This window comes from Pundamilia nyererei, unplaced genomic scaffold, assembly GCF_000239375.1.
Source record: "Pundamilia nyererei isolate P.nyererei 1_Seehausen unplaced genomic scaffold, PunNye1.0 scaffold00012, whole genome shotgun sequence".
Classification (NCBI taxonomy): domain Eukaryota; kingdom Metazoa; phylum Chordata; class Actinopteri; order Cichliformes; family Cichlidae; genus Pundamilia; species Pundamilia nyererei.
The window spans coordinates 4,535,729-4,556,054 of NW_005187413.1; the positions used below are offsets into that span (position 1 = coordinate 4,535,729).

Below are 20,326 nucleotides of genomic sequence, written 5' to 3' on the forward strand. Positions count from 1 at the left end.
AAATTACTCCCACAGCCCTGTGAGTCCTCCCGCTCTGCACTAATAATGCCATAATGATGCCACTGTTAGTACAGTGCTGAGGCAGTGTGCTTTATGGACTGACCTCAAAATCAATTCGGCAGCACACAGGATCTAATAATGGAGCTAAGCCTGAAACTACCTCTCCTCTCCTCTCCTCTCCTCTCCTCTCCTCTCCTCTCCTCTCCTCTCCTCTCTATTGCCTTGTCTCTCCTTATCTCTTGTTTTCTGCCTGTAGTTTCAGGACCTCACGGTGGACAATAAATTATACACATCCCAGCTCCTCTGCTTCAGTCCAGTGTTTTGACAAAGCAGTGGATGTTGTGCGGCCCTGTGGCACGCATTAACCTCATAAAGCGAAAGTAATAGAACCTGTCTTAGCTGCCACATAATACCCATGAAAAACAAAACAAAACAAAAACAACCCCTTCTAGCCCAACGACCTCAACTAGACCCACAGGAAAATGTGACTCATTTAAAACAGTAAAACATACAGGTATGGTAGGTCCCTTCTGACTGACTGTTTAATGCTGTAAAATAAAATGACTGTGTTTTGTTCTCGCTGGATATTAGTTGGAAGTAGGGAGGGCTTACAGAATGGATGGAACAGTGGCATACTTGGAGGTTTAGGAGCACATTCCCGGACAGAGAGAGTAGCTGAGTCTCTTGCTGCGGTTAATTAGGGGGAGTCTGTGGGAAACCCCTGAATCTGAAACATTCTTCCAAAAAACCCCACTTCACTTCAAGTGATGGTGGCCACGCTGAATAGAACTCGTTGTTTCGTGGCCAGAGCAGAAAACTCCATCACATATGTCCATTTGTTGACGTTGCCATCCTCAACATGAGAGGGCCAGTACCAGAGAGTGGGTGCGGTAATAGCACCAGATGACAGAAGACAGAATAGTTGAAGTCCAACGATGCTTAAAGAAGCAATCTTAAGATTTAGCGTGTCTCAGTGAAATGACTAGTCATAAAGAGTATTACTCAGGCTTAAAAAACAGAACTTGGTTAAAGTCAGAGAAAATCTCCTCAATGGGGTTATCTTTGCGTGGGCTTAGAGACTTTTATAAGGAAGGTATTAAAACTGAAAGCGTGAAAGAAACGGTTGCAGGGGTAAACTGGCATGCCTGGGAACGCTGGCAAATGGGGACTTTGGCATGAGTTGTGAGACTCTCTTGATTGGTGCTTATAATACTTTGTTTGGAAGTACAGGATCAGTTGGTTACTATGCTGCCCTTGATTTGTTTTGTGTAAGGGTTTCAGAAAGAGGAGGACCTAAACGTTGGACACAGGAGGCAGAGCGGAAATCCAAAATCCATTTCTTTAATCCAGGCAGAGGTCATACACTTGGAGTAAGCAAAAACAAACAATTCGAGCGAGGCGCTGGGATGAGGCAAACTGCAAAAATGGTCCAAAAAGTCACACTCAAAGACATCAATGGGAACATAAGGAAACAAAAAAACAAACAAAAAAGAACAGGCAAAAAATGAGTAGTATTGAAATTGTTGGTAACCTTGAATGGAAAAAAAAGAAACAAGAAGATGTAACCAGCGAGAAGTGAATGGTTCAGCTTGTTAATGCAAATATCCGATCATCCAATCACTGAACATGCCATGGTTGTGGATGCTACATGGATTTCTGTAAATGCTGATCTCCTTTAGTTTCCCACACAACCATCTCTAGGGCTCATAGAGACTGATCAGAAAGAAACTATCCAGTGAGCAGGAGTTCTCTTGGTAAAAATATCTTTCTGATGCTAGAGGAGAATGGCCAGACGACAGTGAGAGGGGCAACAGTAATTCATCAGTGCAATCAAGGTATGCAGAAGAGCATCTCTGAATGCATAACACAGTGAAAACTTGAAAGAGATGGCCTACAGCAGCACAAGACCACACCATGTGCCGCTCTTGTCGGCTGAAAATAGGAACTTGAGGCTAAGGTCAGCAAAGACACACCAAAATTGGAAAATAGAAGATTGGAAGAATGCTGCCTGGATTAATGAGTCTTGGACTTCGCTGTAGACAGATAGATCCTGTCTTGCATCAACAGTTCAGACTGCTAAAGTCACATCATGGATGTGCAGCTAACAAATCTCGAGCAACTATGTGATGCTATCATGTCGACATGGACCAAAATTAGAAGAAGAATTAAGGCAGTTCTGAAGACAAAAGGGGGTCCAACCTGGTACTAACAAGATGAACCTCTTGAAGTGGCTGGTGAGTGTATACACACTGATTTATTGGCTAATTCAGAACAGATATGCTATGAAGGAACTATGCTAACTACTGAGCCACCATGAGCGCAACAAACAGGAAACAACCTGAAAAATAAACACAGTAAATATACACCAGGCACGTATTTAAATAAAAAAACAAAACTTTTAAATAAAAATATCAAACTTGAGAATGTCCGATCACAGGAAAAAATTACAAACCGCCAAGTGAGCGGTTTGTAATATGTGAGTGCATGCAGCCTGAACTCATATAGAAGAAACTGTCCTATTGCTATGCATGAAACCTGAAATGATGTCAATACAATGATAAGTCTAAGTCAGCAATATCCTGATTAGAACATTAATGCAGCTTTCTAAATTCTGGTTTACCCTATTAATCTAAATGGAGACTAGATATGGCAAAGCTTGAAAGAAATGCTGAATAGAATAAAAAAAAACTGCTGATTGTTTAATTTCTATTTTCACTGCAATTTACATAATTTAGGATCAAACGGCCCACAGCAGTTTCACTGAGTAGCCTTTGTAAAGCTTTGTAGTCAATTGAGAATGATAATTCCATCAGCTGAAATAGATTAGCAGGCTTAATTTTGGTTTGTTTATATTAAAGATGCAGATGTATCCTAATCTGAAGAGTAAATAATGTAATTCTATGCATACAGGAGATTACCACGTGGTTATTTCTGATCCCTTTATGTGGAAAATTGAGTTTGTTTTCTCTCTCTATAAAGCATCTATTTTTCAATCTCTTAGACAATTGATCTGACTGCTTGCCAGGTCTGTGTAACTTTTAAAGGTCTTGTGATAAAGATGCCTCTTTGCTTCTAACAATAAGCTGCAAGAGAAGAAGTGCACTGTCTCCGGGAATATTGATGGAGCACATATGGTTTAAGGTCAAATTTAGCAAGACACTTATTTCAAACAATAATCAGATTTGCAGGAATGCATATAAACACGCCTGGCAACAGAGGCACACTGTTTTGTTTTTCTATGTGCCTGGGAACACGGGCTACGGTAATTGGCGACCTGATAAATATTTGTGTAGGACCTCCTCAGCAGGAGAAAACATAGAGGCATGCTTTCAACACTAATGCCTTCAGGCTGCAAACCAAAAATAATTCAGGGATGGAGCCCACTTACATGCCTGATATCAACATTTCAGGGGGCCTGGAGATATGATGATGATGGTGATGCATCAACAGAAACATGTAACGTTTGTTGCTTTGTAATAACTCCCTACAGATATATTTTTTTAAACCTTCAAAGAGAATTTGTCCAATTAAACGGCACAACTAAGAAATGTTTACTACAAATAAGTGAAAGTAAAGGAATATAAAGTAAAAACAAAGTGTGATTATGAGGACTGGAAGGCAGATTCAAAAAGAGCAGTGTTCCTCCAGAAAGAGAAGCAGTAAAAGTTTCTTTCAAACTCGAACGCCAGGCTTTGTCAGACGTGTGTAATCTCATTTGTGAAATCAGTGTTTTCCCTAATGATACATTCAAAGACAGAACTTATTCATTTTAGAGTAATTGGAAACAACCTGAGCAGCGGCGCTCAGTGGATTCCCCGTAGAAACTAAACAGCGAGGTGTACTGCAGTGTGAGCCATCTGTTGTAGCCTGGGAGAAAAGGTGTGTAGATGCAACACAGAACGCAAATTACAACTACTACATGCACAAAACTCTGACTATGCTAACAAGTTTTTGCTTTTATGAGTTTTTTTTTTGTGACTAAATCGTGGCAGAATTGCATGTGAAAGAAATCCCAAAAGATGTGGTGAGTTTTATGAGTGATTTACAAAACAAAGACATGCTTTTTGTTGGCATGAAAAATCTGTACAATTATCAGTGAACTGTGTGTCATTTGTGTGCGGACTTTATGTCCTCATTATAGTTTGCGGCTTGAGAAAGGAAATCCTAGAAATACATATGCAACAGGATCTGTAATCTCTTACATTCGGTCCTGTCACTGGACTCTACACCCAAACCTAATTAGCGCTGGCTCTAAAGCGACTGTGTTAGGGTCTTTGGGTACCAGTGATGTGACTGGATGTGAATGCAAGCGTCTGCACTGTATTACAGTACACCAATTACAAATGTAAATGGCCTGTATTTGTATAGCGCTTTACTAGTCCCCTAAGGACCCCAAAGCTCAGAGACAAACTGACACACAGAAGGAGATGTTCTAGCTGTTTGAAAACTTGAGTTTGTGAAACAAACCCTTGACAAAGTCTTGGCTTCCGGTTTTGACTTCTTCTCCTCCTTTTCAGCACGTTTGACGTGATAATGTCTGAGTGGTGACACCTATTATTCAGGAGAATACTGCAGCAGCCTCCTGCGCCTTAACCGTCATTGTAAATACAAATGACTGTTAGATGAGGTTGTGAGATCCAGTCCAGGGATGCCCCTTTGTTTTCAGTGAGCTCTGTTGCCAGATGGAGGCAGTGTCCAAAGATGTGGTACCACCGGTCTGTGGGCCACTCCTGCTTGTGCTGTTGATGGTTAAATCTGATGGTGAAGTGAGACCAAGTGTTAGAAACTATGAAAAGTGTCCACTACAGCTGCTGTGTCTGCATTTCATGTTTTATTTTTTGATCTTTGAAGTTTGTTTTTTTATCCCATTCCTCTTGAACTCAGCTTGTCCTCTATTCCGGCCAACTGGTCCAACAGTCAACATTCAGCAGGCGTTTATGTGATCTGCTTCCAGCAACTACCAGTCGGGACCTCGGAGGACTGCACGGGAGACTTCTCCCGACTCTGTCTGACCAGAATCGTGTACTCTGATGGAAACACATGCTGGACTGTACAACCAGCTTTAAGACTCTGACAAGGATGCAAAAACAAGAAAGAAATCAGGAAGCTCTCACATGAAGAAGGCTTCAAACTAGCACATACTGTACCTAGCTTGGTAAACCGCATACCACAACTGATTTCACAATGAAATCATTATTAGGATATTATTACTTAAATGTAAGGAAACAACTGGAAATGCTCCTCACACTTTTTAAAGTCCAAGTTATTCTATTTAAATGATGGCTTTGTCCATTTTCAGGTAAGCTATCATGCAAGAAGAAGAAAACAGGTAAACATTTATATTCAGAAATGCTACAAAGTGGAAAAAACTAAAGAAAATCAAATTGCTTATCATTAATTTTCAGTTGCTGCTCAGTGAACTGCCTAATTATTTGAGCTATAATCCAAACACAGCTTTATGGAATACTTTTGCAGCTGACTTGAGAAACTCCTGCATTACAAATTTAGAATAATAAAGGATTCATGTAAAAGTTTGATTTTAAACTCCTCATATAATTTCATGTTTACACAAGAGACGCGATAATGACATGAGTTGAAGACGTACACATCCTTTGCATTGCCATTTATGGATCCTGTGGGTGTTTAACAGCGCTCAGCATTGTCCCGATGTTCAGGATGTCTTCAGCTCATCAATCTTGTCAGAGGCCTGCATGAAGCAGATGATTCGGAGAAGCAGAAAAGTGTTCTGCTTATCCTCTGCTCTGCTGGAATGTCACGCTTTGCATCCTCTGGATATGAGAAGGGAGGGGGTCTGCACTTCCTCACAACTTATTTTCCTCCATGCCAAGTCCATTCTCTTCTGGGAATGGATTTAAACTGCAACCAAGGCAACAATATGTACCAGCAGCAATAAAAAGTCTCCGCTGCTAAAGCAATGAGGCATTTTAATAGGATGAGCTGAGACTGTTGTGGAAGCAACCAGGCTTTACTCGTCTCTTGCTGTCTGCATCTTTCTTTCTTTCTTTCTGAGAGTTTCAATTGTTTGAAGTTTGGACTCGCCAGGGATTTGAATGATTTAAGGTGAAAACGAAAGGCTAGATGTGCAGAGTGGAGGCACGGAGGAGGCAGAGGAGCTGTTCTTTAAGCCTGATCATTATCTGTGCCTCCTGTTGTGAGGCGGCCACAACAGTTTTGAAACACCGCACTTGGGAGAATCATCAGTCTGTCTGAGCTCTTTTCCCTTTTTTTTGTATGAAGTTCAGTGAATCTCTTTCAATCATTGGCTCAGCGTGTCATTAATGGAGACGCACACCCTCAAAGTCCCCTATGCCAGGCTTCGGTCAAACACCTGTACCGATTTTCAAGCCTCGTCCTTCCTCCAGATACTCTGTCTTCTTCTACCTAGAACAGATTTAAGGAAATCCTCTTAAGAGAACTGCTTGCTGCAGGTTTCCCCATCTCTGATCCTCTCCAGATGCACATGGTACAGATGGAGCATCTACAAGGCCCATAAAACACAACCAGGAAGTAATACTTAATTCCCTCCCCTGACATGTGATGGTGATAAACACAAGATAGTCACTGAAGTTATGCAGAGTTCTCATTTTCAGCAGTTTCCTTTCTGGATGAAAACTCTGCAAAGTACTTTTATGATGAGGGGGCCCCATGTGAGGGAAACTGGCAGGAAAGTACCAATGATAACATTGAGGAATATCCTCATTAGTCAGTCCCTCTCTCCCGACTCCCCTGCTAATAAAAGCCACATTCACAACGTGCTCCTAACCTGAACCGTGACATAAGACAGGAAATCTATATTAAAATGCCATTTTCCTTAAAAAAAAATCATCTGGGAAAAAAAGACTGTTTGGAACTTGTGGAAAAGAATCAGTTAAATAAGCACTTTAGCCTTCATGGATATAATTAGCATATGGAGACATATCAGTCTCACTGACAGGAATAATATCTTCTCAGAGGCAGAGTGTCACACCAGAAAGCAATTCAGTGCTTCGTGTCATGGTTAAAGTACTCCTCAGTTCTCCTTGAAATGGCTTTCACTGACTTGCTATGTGAAGTTTCATTCAGATAAAGCTGGCCTGGAAAATTTAAGTGCTGAGGAATGTCTGTTTGAGATGTACCCTCTCTGAGAGTTGGCTTTTTTTTTTGCAGTTCCCTTTTCTGGCTCTGCTCCACTGCCTCACTGCCTGTAGACTTCTCTGCCCGCCTTTTTGCAGGCTCATTCGCTTCAAGGTGGCAGTTTACACAACATGGGCCGCACGGTGACAGCGCTGCGGCCATCTGGCGCCCCACAGCGAAGGAACGGCATCACCAGCTGGTGTCCGGGGGCAGCAGTTCTGTCACCTTTGCTAATAGACCCATAAGACATGTTGAGGTCAGCTGTCATCTGCCACCTCTGACCTTTTTACAAACACTGCAATGTGAAATAGGTAATGTTCGCCTGGTGAACCACACACTAAGTAAGATTTCAAAGAAACTGAAACAATCCAAGCCCCTTATGGAGATGAAAGTGGATATGTGGCGCCCATCTCTCCTTCCTGCTCTCTGCGTAGCTAAATTCCAAAGTGGAAACTCTTGCACAAGCAAAAGTCCACCAGGCTTCTGTTCCCACTGACAGTCTGCACTGCTCTGTCAGTTCATTACTGGGGCTTGCATTCCATTACAAAGCAAAACAAATAACCACAGAGTCATTATTTATTTAAAGCCATTACCTCCATAGAACAAAGTCCGCCAGTTCCAGTAAGTACTTCTAAGCTCTATTCAGTTGTTAAGCACAGACACTCAAATGTATTTGAAAACAAAATAAACACTGAATGCAAACAGGACCTTAATTATAAAATAACTAAACTGCAAACACTGTAAAGACTTTAAGTTCTGGTTTCACATTTGATTGCCTTTCCATGACCTTGTTCCAGGTTGTTTTGCCCACTAACAGGTTTCATTTCTTAGTTTTTCCAGCTATTTATTATGTGTTGAAGTTTTGGATCATGCATGAATCTACAACTAAGTAAAAAAAATCTTAATTTGAAGATAATCAGTTTACCAGCATTTAAGAGGAGGATAGTAAGAGGAGCTCTTGCTGCAGTGTTAAAACAGTGCCTCTGTGCCCGACAGCATCACTGTTGTCTGCATCTCTGACTAACAGCAGAACCACCCGCTAATGCTGCTGTTTCCACCTGCTGTTGGAGTCCCTTCTATTCCACGATTACTTCTTTTATTGTAGGAAGACTTGTGTGGCAGAGTAGGAGAGAGGGCAAATGTTAGGGAAGTGACGGGCTGCTTCTCCGGGGCTATTGTTTGGACACAGTTTCTCTCACACTGCATTGACCACAGGCGGGGTGTGGCTGAGGGAGCGTAGGCAGGGAATAAAGAAAGGGCTGGGGGGTGTTCGCATGGTGGTAAATACAGGGGGAAGCTTACATTGCATTGCATACTTGCTCTGATGCAGACAGCAAACAGGAAGGCGGGTGGTCCAGAGAGCATTACAGGGAAATAGCTGGGGTGAATGGGATTTTGCTGCTGTAGTTTGGCACTGTGTTCCCAGCCCCGCTCTTCTGCTGGATGAAGTAATGAGAGACCTAGGCGTCTAACAAACTCAGGCCAGATGGGGAGAGGATTCTTTTCTACAATTACTCTGCAGCAGAGAGCATTAGAGCCAGTTCAGCTCCTCCTCTTTGGAGAAAAGATAATCGCGGGGTCTTTTAGTGAATACTTAATCAGCATGCATGCCTTGCAGTACACTGTGTAAAGTTGTACTGCCACTCTCCTCAATCTCAGAATACATTATTTTGGTATGCAGCATGGGAGCTTTATTAGAAATGCTAAGATGGAAGACTATCTGATTCTGAAAGTATTAGTATTTAAAGTTTACTTTTAACTACACTCACTCAGCACTTTATTGGGTACACCTGTTTAGACAAGCTGGTTTCAGAAATTGCTAATCTACTGCATTTTCCCACATGACCATCTCTTAAGTTTTTACAGGGAATGGTCTGAAAAGGGAAAATATCTAGTGTGCTGCAGTTCTCTAGGTGAAAATGTCTTGTTGATACCAGTGTATGCAGAGGAACATGTCTAAATCTGCATCACATTCAACCTTGAAACAGCAGCAAAAGACCAAACTGGGTGACACTCCTGCCAGCTAAGAACAAGAACCCGAGGGTACAATTAATTAAGGCCTGACCAGGATTGGACAATAGACGAGTGGAAAAATGTTTCCTGGTCTGTTGAGCCTCATTTCTGCTGCAACATTCAGATTTCAGGGTCAGAATTTGGCGTTAACAACATGAAAGCCTGAATCCATCGTGCCTTGTATACATGGTTCAGGAGAGATTAACATGATAGATGTGCATCCAACAAATCTGCAGCAACTGTGTGATGCTCTGATGCCATCATGGACGAAAATCTTTGAGGAACTTTTCAAGCACCTTGTTGAATTTGTGCCATGAAAAATTAAGGCAGAAGGCGCACGTAGAAAAAGGAATATGTATTTAGAACTGACGGCCTATTTCAAACAGGAAGGAAGTTGTTTATCACTCTTATTACTACAACAACATTTATCTTCAAGTATTTATAAAAATCAATTTTGCCTTTTGTGTGGTGGGTTGTTTTTATACTATGCCACTGGAGCAGCAAACCTGAACAAAGTGCAAGGACCGGAGCAGTAACAAATTCAGAGCTCCTTAATAGTTACCACATTCACCCCAAATTGATCATAAATTCGAAGGTTAACTTATTTAAACTGCCAAACGGTTCATTAGGTCTCGCTTAGCTTCCACTTGCTATTGGCAGTAGAATTTTAAGCTTTTCTACCAGCTCTGAATTTTTCTCACTGAAAGGTCTAATTTAACTCCATTTTCGTTGCTGTTGACCTCTTACCTTGTGTGTTTAATTTTGTGTCAGCGAGTCAGGTCTTTAAAACGCAACATCGTCCTCCCCAAAAACCTTGAAATGTTCAAACTGAAAGTCATCAAATGTTCTGTTTGTTCAGTTACTTTCACTTTCATAACCTTCATAACGTTCATCACCTTCGTCACCTTCATCACCGTGAATGTCTGAAATAACTCACTTTGTAAAAGCATTGTCCTAACTATTCTCTTTCCACAATGACAAACTGTGATACTCAAGGACAAATGACAACTGATAGACAATACCCACATCAGTGCTCTCTCCCTTTGTGTTATTGTCCTCTGCTCGTTAAAGCAGCCAAAGGTCATCCATACTCTCCGAGCTGTATGACTCACTAACAGCTGCCTTATGGTTGTGTTTTACAGACTTATGAATTGCAATTGGCAGATTCTCATGAGTCCACGATGTGCACTTTCTCACCCACTGACAGCAAGGCGCTTATATAAATAATGTAAAACCCCATAAGGGTTACCTAACATTGATTTTAGAGGACAGGATATTTTCATAGCGCTTCTGGTCCCTGAGACAAACTGAGAGGAAGATGAATATGTCTTTTTTCCAAACAGCTGAGTGGAACACAGATACAGCAGCAATGCAGTTGATTGTTTAGGGACGTTAAACAAGGTCTTGACATCAACTGGGTCTATCAAGAGAGAGGCTCAATAGGGTTTCATTGTCCTGGCAATGAATACATTAATGTCAGCAGCCTGAACAGAATAATAAAGGTCATGTCTAATAGCCAGTCATAGACCTTTCCGTTGAATGCTTATACTGTACTCTTAAATGCCGGTAAATAAAGAAAATCTTCTAAAGAGGGTAAGTGTAAAAATTATACAAAATGTTTATTAGCAAAAGCAAATAACCAAGTTAATCCTGGATCTCTGTGAACAGACTGAAAGTTTTGATTCATTTAATGCTTTGCTCCTTGTGGTTAGCTCAGTTAGAAGGACTCCACAATGGACTCCAAGGCCATCAGGAACAGCTGAAGTGCTGTGTTTATGGGCTTATTGGATGTCTGTCAGAGATGCTGTTGTAGCTCCACAGGGAGTTGAAACACAGCAGAAATTCTGACATTTGGCACAGTGTAATATATTTACAGGAAGTCAGCTCATGCATATTAAAAAAAAACACACACACACACAAAAAACTCTGCTTTTATCCTTCACAGGGCACGGCCAACAAACGGGCAAGCGAACAGCCTGGCCTGGAGAGGGATACACACCTAAAGAACATTTAATCTCACTAAGCCACTGGACGATGGTGCTGGCTCATCACACCCCAAAACGCCTAAACTTAAGAACTTACAAAAACATGTTTAAGCCAAGCGGTTCTCAGTGTGGGTGTGTTTAGTTTAATCAGTCACCTGACTGCGAGCCTGGCCTCTGGGAACAGGAAGTATGACATCACCACCCTGACATTCAGGAATGTGGGAATGTCAGGCTGCCTGTTAACACTGAGAGGGAGTCAGAACAGCAAGCTGGATGAACACAACATGTATAACTCACTGCAGCAGCCACACAGATGAAACACTCAGACTGGGCTTGAACTGACATTTATCGCAAAAAACAAACAAACAAACTATAAATGCAGCATATATAATACTTCAAGCCACGACAAGAATAGATTCAATGACTGCGCCATAGTAATTTTCAGGATTTGTGAAGCCACTCTGCTGCTCGTGGTTTGGCCATCTGATAAGCATTAATCTGTTACTCAGATTAATCTGTTTGGATCTTATATCATTTTCCCATTGGTAGTTGAACCATCACGCTCCAGCATCGGCTGAATTTCGAAGAAAAGAGGAGAATCTCCCATGTAGTCCCTGCACCTGATGCTGTGCTCAACGCATAAGGCTTACAGGTCAAGAAAATCTTAGCAACTGTAGCCGGCAATGCAAAAAACTCACTTTTAAACATGTTTTCTGAATAATAAAGTGCTTTGTTCATATTTTTTTTTCTTTTACACTCTCTGTGTACCGGGTGGATTGAAAAATATATCTATTAGGCAGCAGCTGAGGGCTAAATCAGCTGGCTGAATAATCTCTGTTATGTTCTCTAATTTGCATATTGTAACATTTCTTTTAATGAAAATTGAGTTTTTTTGTTATAAATTGTTTGCATTGGAGAAAAAGGAGCAGCAGTAACAACTGCAGCTGTATTTTTCTCTAATAACTGTCAGCTTATTATTACCATTTTCTCAGTGTGTACTTCTTCTTTTACAGCATGCCCACAATGAATGACTATAATGGTTTCGCTTCCATTAAGTTGTGGGATTTGTAACACAAGTATTAGCAAAACCTTTTAGTCCTCTGTAACTTATATCTTGTCTTCATTCATTAGACCTTTTCCGACTTGGGTAGTCTCTTGTATATCTTTTAAAGTGCATTTAATAGCCACTGTGGCTGGGTATGATAAGATCTCAAAAACATACAGGCTCCCAGATGCATTCAATTCGAATGCAGAACAGAAACACCAAAAGGTGAAAGGTCTTTTTTTTCTGTTGCTCTCTTTTTCAGCAAGTCAAATTTTCTGTGCATGCAGTGAATGTAAAATATTATTTGTTAAGTTTGGAAACTTTTGAAAGTTTCTCACCAAATTATCTGGATAGCTGACACAAGTATTTGCTGTTCTGTTAATGCATTCAAGGCAACAGGAAAACAAAAATTCCCCTTTTATTCTTGTTCCTGTCAAACTCCATAAAAATGATCATTAATGAATCCAAGATGTCGGCGATATAAAAGTAACTAACTCGAATACGTCGTAACGAGGCTTAATTAGACCCAGAACACGGTCTCACACTAGATAAAAATTTCCTGTCAGACATCATTAGTCATGGAATAACTAGATATAAAACAGCACTTTAGCCAAGTTATTACTTTAAGCAACACGAGAGATATCAATAAGTGTAACACGAAGCCAAGAGGAACTATTTTAAGAGCAGGAAGCCTCAATGAGCAGTCCCATGAAAACTTCTCTTTAACTTCTCGTTCGTCATTCATTACATCTTTTTCCCAGCTAAGTGGCAGTGCCATGGTGTCACCGCCCTCCTTCAGAGATGCTGGCATGCAGTTTCTGGGCATGAAGCACAACAGTTTCTCCTCATAGACTCGGGGAGAGTGCGGAGAAGGAGCCAGAGCTGGAGGGAGTGCAGCCCCAGAGGAGCCCAGCTGCTGCCTGGGAAACCAAACCCTGAGCAACTCTGGCCCACGCTCTCTAACCCCAACCCCTCCCTGCCATTTAATAACAACACTCAGTCGTTCTCTCTTTTCTTTCAAGCTGCTGACTTTTCTCATGCTGAGTATGGGGAAAAATAAGTCAATGGAGGAACGGTGGGATGATATTAGTCACTCCGCTGCACATTCTTAGAATACTTCCCACTGCTGATTTCAAAACACTCACACATGTTCCTGTTCTCGCTCTCTCACACACACACAGAGGCAAGAGATTACATGTGAGTGCGCACACATTCAGGCACTCACCCCGGTAGTGAAGGCTGTCATCGTGGTGGTTGTGCTGGTGGTGGTTCTCCAAGCCAGGGGGGCTGCTGGCACCCAGCTCTGCCAGTCTACGGCTGGTGGCGGAGAGCTCGGAGCGCAGGTTGGTCACTTCCTGGCTGGCAGACTGGATGGCCCCATCAATCCTCTGTGCCAGCTGTTTGTTGTCTTCCATCATTTTAAGGATTTTCCCCTGAGGACCAAATCCACACAGAGCAGCATGGTGTCAAGAGAAGCATTACAGGAGGTGAAGTTAAGACCCTTTCCTCCTCCGCCACCTCTTATCACCCTCTTCTTCTTCTTCTCCTACTCCACCTGTGCTTTTTCTCTCACAGTGTACTTCGCACATAAAAAAAAAAAAAAGCCGGCAGTACAGGGATGATGTCTACCTGTTACTGCATAAAGAATGTGTCCAAGCACTACAGAGTCAGAGAAAGCATGTGTGTGCGAGAGGAGAGAGTGAGCGCGGGAGAAAGAGGGGAAGAGAGAAACCAAAGGGAGCAGGAAGAGAAAGAAAAAAAGGCAGGGGAGAAAAAGATGCAGCCCAGCAGGCGGAGGGGAAAGTGAATGCTCCCGCAGAGGAGAATGTGCTGTGAGCAGCTGCTCTCAGAGAGGACCCTGCACACACTGAGATGACATGCAGCCTTTTAAATGGACTGTACCATGTGCAGGAGGACTAGGGGAGATGGTGGGGGTGCAGTTGGACTGAGCTGCTCTCCAGTAACTCTCTAAACACAGAGCGTGGTGTGTACCCCACACCCTGTGGAGTCTGTAAGGAGTGAGCAATTGGGTTTGTAATAGGGGGGAAAAGTACAGATTGTTTTTCTGTCCTTCTTCCTCTCTCTGTATCCCCACACTCAAAGCTTGCCAGCAGTATTGAGCCCTTTGACAAGCACTTGTCAAGCCCTCTATATCTTTTCACTTGGCCTCCTTTGCTCACACACCCGCTGTCTTTTTGTCTCTCCGACCCCCCCCCCTTCCCCCCATTCCTTTATATATTCTTCTCTTTGTCCTGGGAAAGCTCACCCCCACATCGGTGGAAGAGGAAGGGGGCTGGCACAAGGCACCCAAGGGGAAAACATTTCAACATTCAGAACAAACTTAGTAGAGGACGGAGGAACAGCCCTCTAACGGGCTACACGGTAACAGAAGAGGCCTGGAGAATTACAATGGAGTTGTGGCGGGAACACAGTAAAGTTTCACATCTTTGATCAAAAGCAGTTTGGAGAATTATATTTCGGCTTATCAGCAAGCACAGGAAATAAACGCGGCGGCATCGTTTCTTATCTGTACAGCTGTAAAACTCCATCACGCATCTAAAAGGTTAGAGATGGGTTAGGCTGTGCATCTTAACTTAAAACAATCTGGGATATTGCTGAGCCGTCACAACTAAAGATCTGCATTTGACATTTTCATTTTCCAAGTAAGAAAACACATCCTGTCTGGCACGAAACAGAGGCTGATGAGCAATACATCACTGAGATGCTGTCATCCGAGGCTCAGGTGATAACGGCTCGCTGTTCATTGGTATTCACGCAACGGCACAGAGTGACAAACAAAGATGGGACAGCGGGCTCGGGAGATTGACAACCAAATGAGACACACAACTTGTTAGTTGCACCGGTAGTCTGTTCACTGCATACTGTTTTACAATAAAGTCCTCAGAATGTTGGTGTTGTTTGGGTTATGTGGCCTTGACTCCTCTACTTTGACTCAACTATTTTACTCTGTAAAGCCAGTGTCCGTCCTTTGATGAAAAATATTACGCTATACTGCCTGGTCAAAATGAAAATGGAAACAGGATGCTATCTCTTTAAAATCATTAACTATTGAAGATACTGCTTCAGGTTAATTAGGACTGATTTAATTAAGACACAAGTGATTTTGAATAACGTGTCTATACCTGTAAGCAGCTGTGCCTCTAAAATGTTAAGAATATTTTTACTACATGTCATTATCTTTGGCTGGAGCAGGAGAAAAAGCTGATTTTATTAACAAATTATTAATGGCACGCTGCATTTTTAAAGTTCTGAAGCAGTGAATCCAGCTGGGACTCTTTCTTGGTCTTAAGTAGAGCTGACACGATTAGTCAATCAGCTGATAAGGCCATTAACAGAATCTGCACAACAGTTTTGAAAACAGATTAAATATTAATGTCATCAAGTGTGAATGCTGCTTTGCTCAAATTTGAGAAAAAATTCTTTTCCAGGGCTTAAAAATTACTGTGCAAAACTCTTGAGCCACAAAATGAAGTTGTTGCCAATCAGACGCTTTCCAAACTGTGGATCAAAATCTGGCAGTACTTTTCTGTGTTCATAATTTCATCAATTCTGACAAGATCAACCCTCAACCTTCTCTCCTTGTTTCCTTCCATTAAGAAGGGCTTCTTAATACCACTTCTTAATGCCACCTTTCCATTCAGGCCATTTGTGATCAGGCTTCAACAAAGCATCACTCAGGTTTTTGCTGGATATTTTCTGCCTAACTCTTAAGGACTTTCAGATATTGTTCATCTGTAGATTTTGTAATTTTTTTTTAGGTCTCCCACTTCTTCAGTCATCCACATGTCCAGTTTCTGCTAATATTTTTAGCGGACTGTGTTAGACGTTCCAAGTTTTTAGCTAAAATGTCTTGAAATAAACCTGTTGGTCCATAACACTATTTTATCCCTATTAAACTGTGTTATCTTTAGTATTTTTCATAGAAGTGGAAACAAATTATGTGTTTTTGTGACAGCTGCTAGAAACAGAGCACCTAATATCACAATTAAAACTTGGTTCTTGGTAAAAAAGCAGTCAATGTCCAAGCAAAAACTTTACAAGGCCAGCAGAAAGCCTGGTGAACTATTGCTCAAGACCACTTTTGACAAATTAAAAGAAAATGTGGCTCCATGGAAGCAGAATATAAAGAAATGAGGTGTTGCTAAAGACTTTTGTGAACACTGTATAATTTTAAACTGAACGTCTTTGCATCTTTAATCATGTTTGCAATTATAACACCTAACATTTGTTGATGAGTATTGCAACAAATTGGATATTTGGGTGTAAACTAAATACCAAGTACATATAATGTTAACTCACACACACAAAAATTTTTTTATAGGGAAATGGGTTGTACACTTTCGTTGAAGTTAGTTTGTAAATATGCCAACACTAACATTCGATTCACTTTATGAGGGTTGACTTACCCTTCTTTGTACTGCAGCTTTGTATGGATAGGAAAACAGTGGCCTCTAATCTTTTTTTTGCAAGGTCTCCCATAATAGCTACTGTTAAATGCACATCTAGTTATTCCCATAGAGAACAATTATTGCTTACAGTTAGTAGAGAAGATCTACAGCAGCACAGACATGTTAGCAGATCATTATCACTGTCTAGACAGTCACATCGCTGCCCCAGTTGGCACACTGGCCCTGATTTGTAGCTGATTATCAAAGAGAAATGTAGCACGGTCTGGAATAAGGATAGGGTTATCAGAGGGCTCTTGATTTACATAGAAGGCTTTATGTTATTTCAAAATTACTGCTTTTCTAAAAGAATCTCGAAGCTCTTCCCTCATAGTCATAACCACGCTCTGCACTGAGCCATGTGAGGGAGGGCTTTCATAAACCCAGCTGTGGAATGCACGGAAATTAATGATTTCAGGGTCAAGAGTCACAGGGTGTCCCAGATACACATCAATAACCAGACAAATAGTTTGAGGACACGCAATTGTGCCATGTCCAAAACACACAGCCTCCTCCTCCTCCTTTGTCTCCACAACTGGACTGAGAGCATCTATGATCACAGCCGAGACCTGAGGCCAGTGCAGCAGCTTGGCCGACTGCCTTTGATAACCACTTGGTGCTTGTACGGATTTGGATCACTTTTCCAAACTTATGCGAGTGTTTGTGTTGTTAGTTTTCTAACTTGCTTGATGCTATTAATGGGAAGTTTAATTAAGTGTGCTGCGGGTGTGCAGTTAAAAAGAGGTATTGATAAAGAGTCACCATGACTGTCTGCCTGGGTTAATTGAATATCGACTAATCCTCCACACACTGAAATGCTTTCCATTTTTTCCCAATAACAAAGGGATATAATGCTGTGCTCAACTTATTAATACACATCTTATCAGGGGCTTGGGGAAAATATCCACTCGGCTCGACTAAACTTACTAATATTAATCAAATACTGCAAAAAAAGATAGAAAGTCTATGAGGTATGTGAGCCTTACTTCTGAATAGGAGGAACTTGGAAAGTTGCATAAAAACTAGAAATGTTTTTTCAAAAACAAGATAGTTAAGAAATGCAGTGCAGTCAGGCTGATGTAGCCCTACTATTCCCATTGTTGTGGTTCACAGGTAAGAGGACAGCAGAGGAAGGCAAAATTATTACCAGGCAAGACTGCATTTAGAGCAAGTCTTTGAGTCCATGTGAGGCGAATATCAGGCAGAAGGCAAACGTAAAACAGACAAGAGATCATTCAAGGGAAAGACAAGGAATGGCCAACACACTTCCCTGCTGTGAGTGCAGAAACAATCTGCCAGGGAACGAAGTGAAGTACAGGGAGTGCAGAATTATTAGGCAAATGAGTATTTTGTCCACATCATCCTCTTCATGCATGTTGTCTTACTCCAAGCTGTATAGGCTCGAAAGCCTACTACCAATTAAGCATATTAGGTGATGTGCATCTCTGTAATGAGAAGGGGTGTGGTCTAATGACATCAACACAACAAGCTTCTGAAGCGTGATCATCGAACAATCAAGCGTTTCATTCAAAATAGTCAACAGGGTCGCAAGAAGCGTGTGGAAAAACCAAGGCGCAAAATAACTGCCCATGAACTGAGAAAAGTCAAGCGTGCAGCTGCCAAGATGCCACTTGCCACCAGTTTGGCCATATTTCAGAGCTGCAACATCACTGGAGTGCCCAAAAGCACAAGGTGTGCAATACTCAGAGACATGGCCAAGGTAAGAAAGGCTGAAAGACGACCACCACTGAACAAGACACACAAGCTGAAACGTCAAGACTGGGCCAAGAAATATCTCAAGACTGGTTTTTCTAAGGTTTTCTGGACTGATGACATGAGAGTGAGTCTTGATGGGCCAGATGGATGGGCCCGTGGCTGGATTGGTAAAGGGCAGAGAGCTCCAGTCCGACTCAGACGCCAGCAAGGTGGAGGTGGAGTACTGGTTTGGGCTGGTATCATCAAAGATGAGCTTGTGGGGCCTTTTCGGGTTAAGGATGGAGTCAAGCTCAACTCCCAGTCCTACTGCCAGTTTCTGGAAGACACCTTCTTCAAGCAGTGGTACAGGAAGAAGTCTGCATCCTTCAAGAAAAACATGATTTTCATGCAGGACAATGCTCCATCACACGCGTCCAAGTACTCCACAGCGTGGCTGGCAAGAAAGGGTATAAAAGAAGAAAAACTAATGACATGGCCTCCTTGTTCACCTGATCTGAACCCCATTGAGAACCTGTGGTCCATCATCAAATGTGAGATTTACAAGGAGGGAAAACAGTACACCTCTCTGAACAGTGTCTGGGAGGCTGTGGTTGCTGCTGCACGCAATGTTGATGGTGAACAGATCAAAACACTGACAGAATCCATGGATGGCAGGCTTTTGAGTGTCCTTGCAAAGAAAGGTGGCTATATTGGTCGCTGATTTGTTTTTGTTTTGTTTTTGAATGTCAGAAATGTATATTTGTGAATGTGGAGATGTTATATTGGTTTCACTGGTAAAAATAAATAATTGAAATGGGTATATATTTGTTTTTTGTTAAGTTGCCTAATAATTATGCACAGTAATAGTCACCTGCACAGATATCCCCAAAACTAAAAACAAACTAAAAACTACTTCCAAAAACATTCAGCTTTGATATTAATGAGTTTTTTGGGTTTATTGAGAACATGGTTGTTGTTCAATAATAAAATTATTCCTCAAAAATACAACTTGCCTAATAATTCTGCACTCCCTGTATATGTACACAGTGATGACTTATTCTCACAAAGGCAGTAAATGAAGAAAAAAAGGAAAAGTCCAAAAAATGACCTCCTGCTTTCTTTTTCTTATCACTTTACCTTAACCTTGATGGAAAAGGGCATAAGGATAAATTAAGGTGTGAGGGAAAATATATATCAGGATTTAGGAAAAGTGAAATACGATGCGCTAATAATCGGACTGCACTTACACCAGACTCTTTAATAATGTGATGATGGATTCTGGTGATGTGGGCCATGATGAAACTACTATGTGACCCGGACTGCAGAAAGTTAATCTTGTATGCTTTGCTCAGAGTGCTCCTATCAGCTTATTTAATGAAAGACATATAGATAGAAGACATGTGTTTTTCATGACAGTAGTGTAGTGTGCCACTATGAATTTTGGGATGGCATCTTACTTCCTTTTCTTAAAGGTTGGTCCAGTATCCAGTGTGAAAGGAAGTATTTAAGGAAACACTGAAGCACATTTCCTTACTAGTTAGGGACTTTCCTAAGAAGATTTGATTACACGACCATTTGACTGGTAAGTAAGTTCAAAATAAAACAGGACATCAAAGTACACAACTATAAGTTGCCTAATATATTTGCCTAATTCAAATTTTTAAAATTTATTTGGAAACCTATTCCATGACGTTCCCTACACACTCTTCTTGAGCTAATCTAAAGGCCACATGAAAGCATGGAGATTTATAGCAACTAACTCTGCATAAAGTTGGTGACCTCTGCACACTTTGCACATCTCTGCTGACCCTGCTCTGTAATTTTATGTGGCCTACCACTTTGTGGCTGAGTTGCTGTCGTTCGCAATCGCTTCCACTTTCTTACAATACCAATAACAGTTGACTGTGGAATATTTAGCGAGGGAAATTTCCTGACTTGTTCCACAGGTGTCATCCTATCACGGTACCATACCAGAATTCACTGAGCGC

At 41.5% G+C, this 20,326-nt stretch overlaps 1 protein-coding gene across 4 annotated transcripts in view; it reads right to left on the minus strand.

Annotated features, from left to right (window-relative positions):
* Window positions 1–20,326, minus strand: part of kaznb (kazrin, periplakin interacting protein b) — a 132,199-nt gene that overhangs the window by 56,350 nt on the left and 55,523 nt on the right. For all 4 annotated transcript variants that reach the window (XM_013908652.1, XM_013908653.1, XM_005724599.1 and 1 more), the window contains one exon: window positions 13,403–13,610. In XM_013908652.1, coding sequence (XP_013764106.1) covers window positions 13,403–13,610 — 208 coding nt within the window. The remainder of the gene's footprint in view (window positions 1–13,402; window positions 13,611–20,326) is intronic.